This window comes from Mizuhopecten yessoensis, unplaced genomic scaffold (assembly GCF_002113885.1).
Source record: "Mizuhopecten yessoensis strain PY_sf001 unplaced genomic scaffold, ASM211388v2 scaffold3427, whole genome shotgun sequence".
Lineage (NCBI taxonomy): Eukaryota > Metazoa > Mollusca > Bivalvia > Pectinida > Pectinidae > Mizuhopecten > Mizuhopecten yessoensis.
The window spans coordinates 307,854-315,477 of NW_018405039.1; the positions used below are offsets into that span (position 1 = coordinate 307,854).

At 36.3% G+C, this 7,624-nt stretch overlaps 1 protein-coding gene across 1 annotated transcript in view; it reads right to left on the reverse strand.

Annotated features, from left to right (window-relative positions):
* The window catches only part of LOC110447460 (pentatricopeptide repeat-containing protein 1, mitochondrial-like), a 20,836-nt gene extending 13,563 nt beyond the window's left edge, over positions 1-7,273 (reverse strand). The window contains 5 exon segments of the mRNA XM_021493169.1: positions 2,092-2,163; positions 2,165-2,412; positions 3,389-3,529; positions 4,615-4,729; positions 6,416-7,273. Of these exon segments, the coding sequence (XP_021348844.1) occupies positions 2,092-2,163; positions 2,165-2,412; positions 3,389-3,529; positions 4,615-4,710 (557 nt within the window). The 5' untranslated portion in view covers positions 4,711-4,729; positions 6,416-7,273.
* Between the last annotated feature and the right edge of the window lie 351 nt (positions 7,274-7,624).

Consider the following 7,624-nt stretch of genomic DNA (forward strand, 5'->3'; position numbering starts at 1 on the left):
AACAACTCCAGGCCAAACAGACAGTAGAACTACAGTTGTGTGTGTCATGTAAACAACTCCAGGCCAAACAGACAGTAGAACTACAGTTGTGTGTGTCATGTTAACAACTCCAGGCCAAACAGACAGTAGAACAACAGTTGTGTGTGTCATGCAAACAACTCCAGGCCAAACAGACAGTAGAACTACAGTTGTGTGTGTCATGTAAACAACTCCAGGCCAAACAGACAGTAGAACTACAGTTGTGTATGTCATGTAAACAACTCCAGGCCAAACAGACAGTAGAATACACAAAGTGCCAAGTGAGCTAGCTTATGCCGTGGTGCGGCGTCCGGCCAGCGTCAATATTTTACTTTAAACAACTTCTCAATAACCGAAAGGCCTAGGGTGATGATATTTGGCCAGAAACAAACTGGGATAAAGGGCTACCAAATTTGTTCAAATAAATGACCTTCACCTATTTTCAAGGTCACAGGGGTCAAATATGTTTAAAACCTTTAAATAATAATATTTGGCCAGTAACATGCTGGGATAAAGGGTTACCAAGTTTGTTCAAATGAATGACCTTTGCTCATATTCAAGGTCACAGGGATCAAATATGTTTAAATCTTTAAATGACTTGTTCTGAATATTCAAAAGGTCTAGGGTAATGATATTTAGCCAGAAGTATGCCGGGACGGAAGACTAAAACTTTCAAGGTCACAGGCGTCATATGTTTAAATCATTTAATAGATTCAAATGGGTCGAACACAGATATTTTGCCTGTAGCTGTATATTAGTCCACTTTTAAGATTACAAGTATGAGATTAAGTGATTCAGGCCCATTGGGCCTCTTGTTCTAACTTGCCCTGAATATTTATTTGTTCATAATAAATACCCATTTATTATGATTAAAAATCATCTTTTTTAGTATTGTTGAAGTTATTATTTGCTGTGAAATATTTAACCTTAGTATTTCAACACATTATCATGTACAGTATACCTGAGGTATCTATATCTATTTACTGAAAGCAAAGTCACAAATCACAAACAGTAGTGTAAATAACTTTTTAAAGATGGCAAAGTCATATATCACATAGAATTCCATGCACCAATTACTTAAAGGGACATTGTTGATCCACTAGTATGCAAATTTGTTGGGTAATTCACAAATCATACAATTATAGGCAGCTAAATCACAAAACATGCAGCTTCAGACCGCTAAGTCACAAACCTGTGTAGTATACAGTGTATGGTGTACACAGCTGTTTACATTAGTCTATACATCCTCCACATTAAGTCTAGCACGGCGTTCACAACAAGAGGTCTGAGTGCCTGAACAGTTACCAGAGTTGTAAGTTTGTTGATGTTGTGACACGACATGGTAATATTCATGTATAAAAAAGCAAGGTACAATTACATTCCATGTCTTCATGTGATGACTGTAACACACAATGTAGGGAGCTTGGTGAATTGAATAGGGATTTAAGTGTGGACATTCTTTTAAGGCATCACATTGTAACGGCGTTTCACAACTAATTATCAATTTTAATAATAATTTAAGGGGGAAAATGAATTTGTTTTCAAATTACAGCAATTAATATGATGACAAAGAGTAGGACTGACAGAAGGATTGGACAGATGGAACACAGACATAATACCTCTAGTTTGAATAGCAGGGGAGAGGGTACATATTTAGTAAAATTATTATCCCCTCTTCCAGGACGGAATACATAACACAGAAACAACTTGATAAAGTCCTTCAGGATATTTTCATTGATGAAGAGTGTTTGATTCCAGAATGTTTGGGTATGGAGAAAATTGGTCAAATTTTCAGCTCATTCAACCCCTTTTGCCCCTATCCCTCAGGACCCTTGGGGTAGAAGCCATATAATCAACATGTTTGGCTAATTTCTGGACATGAAATCTCCCTCCTAAGTTTTTATTGAAATTGTTTCAGCAGTTTTTGAGAAGAAGATAAAATGTTTATGGACAATGATGGACAAAAGGCAATTAAAACAGGTCAAACAAAACTATATCTGAGGTGACCAAAACATGTCTAGTATACGAGCACAATATCCACATAAACAGGGATACCATTGGACAGATTTTTACTTCAATGGCATAAAGAAGTCCTTCTTCCTTGTCACTGATTGCTGCAGACAAAAGGCTGCCGTAGAAGAAAGAGTCTGCTCTACGTCTATTTGACAAGGCTTCATCTGCTACGAGGAAAGCATTAGGTAGGTCTCCAAATCTCCCAAACATCTTTATGATGGCATTATAGGTGATGATGTTCGGTATCACCTCGGTTCGCCGCATATAATTTCGAAGATAGTTTCCTTTCTTTTTGGCAATTTCCTGATCAGGACAATTTGAACAAGCGTTAAAGAGAGCTGTAAATGTCGCTTCATTTGGCTTCAGACCATATTCTCTCATCTGAAAAATAAGAATGTAGAATACATTTTCTTCTTCAAATTTATGGTAGAGAAAGCTTAGATAAGAGTATTCTAATTATAACTAATATTGCAAATACGTCTCCAGGGATGGGGCAAAACCCAAAGGTAAAACTAAAAGCATGACAGTGTTCCCCTCTCATGCCCAACAACCAAATATACCATGAAACTTATGTATCACATAACTTCGTGACCTTTATGTATCACTTAACTTTGTGATCCTTATTTCTCACTTAACTGTATGATCCTTATGTTACTAAAAGTTGTGATTCTTATGTATCACATAACTTTGTGACCTTTATGTATCACTTAACTTTGTGATCCTTATGTCTCACTTAACTGTATGATCCTTATGTTACTAAAAGTTGTGATCCTTATGTATCACATAACTTTGTGACCTTTATGTATCACTTAACTTTGTGATCCTTATTTCTCACTTAACTTTGTGATTCTTATGTCTCACTTAACTGTATGATCCTTATGTTACTGAAAGTTGTGATCCTTATGTCTCACTTAACTTTATGATCCTTATTATCCTTATGTCTCATTTAACTTTATGATCCTTATTATCCTGATGTCTCATTTAACTTTGTGATCATTGTGTCTCCAAAATCTTTGTGATCCTTATGTCTCACATAACTTTGTGGTTCATATGTCTCACTTTACTTCTGATCATTATGTCTCACTTAACTTTATAATCCTTATGTTACTTAACTTTGTGATCCTTATGTCTCACTTAACTTTATGATCATTGTCTCACCTAACTTTGTGATCCTCATGTCACTTAACTTTGTGATCCTTATGTCACTTAACTTTGTGATCCTTATGTCACTTTACTTTGTGATCTTTATGTCTCACCTAACTTTGTGATCCTCATGTCACTTAACTTTGTGATCCTTATGTCACTTAACTTTGTGATCCTTATGTCACTTAACTTGTGTTCCTTATGCCTTACTGACCTTTTTGAAGTGTGCAAATGCCAGGGATGCATTTCCGGTACGTCCAATGATACCTATGATGGCTGTATAAATATCTTCATTGGGCATGACCCGGTCTCTAACTAACATCCAGTCATCTAGGACAGCAATGGCCTCCAGCACCTTTCAATTATATAACGAAGTGATAAGTATTAAATATATTAACACATTATACAGTACGTATACAGGTATGTCTTAAATCTATATACAACACAACATATACAGATCTGTACGTTATTACTTACTTGCTTGTCATTTAAAAGTATATACATTTAAATAAATGTTAATGTATTGATGCTCTAAGTCTTCTCATTTACAATACTATCATGTCCTGACTCCTAATGTCGTTCATGCAGGCATGAAAAAGTATCAGATCAGTTCAGAAGCTGGAAAAGTCCACCCACAGACTCACCATTGGGAAGTACTAGATTGTATCCGACACATAACAGAAAGGTGTTACAGGGTGTCACAGTGCGATATGAATATCTTCAAAGATTTAAACAAACACAAAAATAATTTTCTTTAGCATACATATGTTTGTCAGATAGACAGACACACTCTGTTATATATTCTGCATGATATTGTGTTTGACAGTGACACTGGAATCATGTGTCAATGTGGCATATTCTCTACTGTCATCTTCAGGATGAAATTGGAATGGTCTAGTTAACATTATTGTGGGTTTCTAAACCTTGTGAAGCTTGTGAGGTGTTCAGGCCCAAAGTAGGAGATAGGGTCTCCCATCAAGGAGAGCTGTGCCAAGTAACTGACTTTCACCAGCCATACAAAAACTTTGCTCAACTTGCTCAAGGTGAAGGGTCATGCTTCTTTGTCCTTATCATGTCTTGTATCCTTACAATATATCATCCAGTTATAGAAAAATTGATAAAAATGTACAGCTAGTTGTGAAATAAAGACACAGGCATCACATGTACATGTTAAATGTTTGTTAACAGCCTTATTAAAGTTACTGGATTATCATCATCAATTTTCATAACATAGACATATACATGTACCATGTATACTATGGTGGAATAAATAACTCGGGGTTCCAAAATGTCCGCAAAAAATCCAAATCAGTCATCAATCAATATTCTGTTTGTATTCAGAAACATGTATAAAAATAACAAATACATATATGGTAAGAATTGTTCAAGGAATGACTTTTTTTCTTTTACCTTTATCTGGCTAATTAATCTATCAAATACCTTTCCTTCCTTTCCCATCTTCACAATCTTTTTGAAGTACCAGTCCTGGTTGTGTCGTCGATTTTCCACTAAGAGTGGGCGATGAGGCTTTTCCATCTCATAAGATTCACCAAGGCTGTAATGGAATAAATTTAAAGCTATGATCCATACTCAATTCCAAAATTTTACTAAATACAGTCAGGTTTCCTGTAATATCAGACATTTATTTATAGTATTTAGGTTTAAAAACTAAATATTCCTATGCTACATTTATAAGTTAGGCCCTAGAAGATGGTGGAGATGATGAACATAATGATAGGCAAACTGACCTACCAAGTTTACTGTATTACTATAAACATTTATTTTTAGCTAGTTATTGACGAAAGATCAATCTAATTAAAATTATATCTTCACATCGCTCCCGTTTACTGATATGTCGCGTTGAAGATCTAACAACATCCCGTAGAGGGTCACGTCAGAGGTCAACATGAATGCATTATCATATTTATAACAAGCCAATCAAAACGCAACATAACTCTTTTTTAAAACCAATCAGAAAGCAGGACCTGTAGCATTTAATGCAGACACCTCGTAGCCCAAAATCCACTTTTTCGTCTGGTCCAGTGATAGTTTGAATATTGCGAAGCCTGTCATTGGTTAATTTTAGTTTCAGGTTGTTAAACTTTTAAACGACAACATCACCAGAAGAGGAAGTCTCTCTTATTTCAAAGCAAAATCCACAAATTGTACAAACGTTGTCTTGTAGATAGACACGGCGTGGTGTCATGGGCGCCGCCATTTTCGATGCTCATTTGACACCTCTCGGTCTTTTATCATAGCAAGTGTGTTCCGAAATCATTACATCATCACTTACAGAAATGCGTAAGCTCTCATCTGATTGGTTAATGCAAAGGTCGCCTGAACATGACCCTCTACGGGATGTTGTTAGATCTTCAACGCGACATATCAGTAAACGGGAGCGATGTGAAGATATAATTTTAATTAGATTGACGAAAGATATTCCCTCAGGCTACCAGTAATTAATTCCCCTTCCCACTTGATATAAGTTTTCCCCAAGCAAACATGATCCAACTATTGGGTTCCCAGAGGAAAAGCATAAGTTACATGTATATAATGTATGGAATAGTACAAATCAGTGATGTATCTATAAGTATTGGTTTTTGTAAAGTAACAACCGGTACATGTATCCGGTGTTTTTATGTAACACAAAATATCTGCCATTCTTGATGAACTACTAGTACCAGGTGCCCGAATATAGCACAAAATGTTGGGTTTTCCTCAGAACAGTCAGTATCAGGTGTCATTAAGGGACAGTACATGCCAGGTAAGGGTCACTAAAGGATTATTACTGATTCCTAGGGAAACATACTAAGTGTCTTTTAGAATTGATGATGTAACAGTAGTGAAAAATGCAATGGCCAAACTAGAACTTTAATAATGGGAAATCCAAAATCTGAATGAACAGAGAAGCTGATCACCATCAAGAATACCAGTCTAGATCTGATAAAAGTATTCCATTTTTTTTCAAAGTCTTTGCCCGCAAAGAAAGTACTCTTTACAACCTAGGTTTTGTTATTCTGTAATGTTCGAACAGACTTCGGTAAAAGGATTGAAAATATGGAATCACTACCAACTATACCAGGATTCTAACCAGGGACATCTGAAATCTATACAATCCAGGCAATCGATCATCTCTAGCTCCTGGGTCTCCAAGATAACTTAACAGTGAGATTTTATCCTGTTGTGCAAGACTGTACTTTGTCACTTTTTTCTGAAAACTGTTGTCACAGCCGGTACCTACTTTTCATCCTGTAGCCATTTTGGAAGAGTCCCCTTAACATCTCTTGACAGGTTCCCAAAATTATCATCCTATTCATTAGTGTCTTGAATTTCAGGTGATTGTACAGCTTCTTTCTGTTCATTATAGTGTTGTCCAACATTGTATTTATCCTTTCTCATGGAGTGATTTCTATGGTGATCTCTCCTGGTATGATAGTCACTGCTGCCTTGAAGTTCATCATGTCTATATGGAAAATCGTTTTTTCTTTTGTTTGATTTTCTGTCATTACCAGATTCACCTTTCTGGTCAGCAACGTATGTGTTGCTCTTTCTAAAGAACGATATTTGTTCATCTTTATTCCTCTTGGACCTTTCCTTACCTCTCCAATATGACGTTGTGGTATGTATTTTCTGACACTGTGACTGAAACAGATTAACTAATCCGGTTATAGATCTAGGGGTTACATGAAGATTGTGGTAAAAAAGGTAGTGTTGAATAGAAAAGGATAAGGTAACACTTCTTATTGGGTGAGATCGCAGCACAAGCCTCTGCATCGTTTACAAGATAGTTTTTAGTTTTGTTGCATTACTCACACAGTCAGATCTGTTTCCTGACTTTGAACAGTTGAAAGCACGTGCAACTAGACCCAAGAGGAATTGTGGCAACTCAATCATACGACAGGTGTGTTGCATTGGTGTGAATGCATAACTATTCACTATCCTTTCTCGAACATAACATTGTAATCAAAGTTCGAGATGACACTTTACTACCTATTTAACTTTACTAGTGGCGCCTCACTAGTGAGTAAATGTGTTCTAGCGACTTGATACTTCACTTGTCACGTTTATCCCGCGGACGCTCTGCACGACCCTGATTTCAGAAGATACTAATTTTAGACCCGGTATCTCCAACCGGAATATTTAAGGTCGAATGAGTGTATTAATAAACAGAAATAGGAAGTACATCCCTAGTATCCAATGTAGGGAGACAGTATCACAATTTCCGCATATTCTAATGAGTCTAGAGTTGTGATGTATATTGTATGTTTGTTATTGACAGATCAGTGTGTTCTCTCAATATTAAAGTATTTTAAAGCAACCCAGGCATTAATTCAGTTTTTTTTTAAATTTGACTCAGGCATGGCCTGGAGAGAGCGAAGCTCGTACATTTGTTTCAATAGTATCACCACGGACTAATTCCGTGGTATCAAGGACTTAGCTCATTTAATCT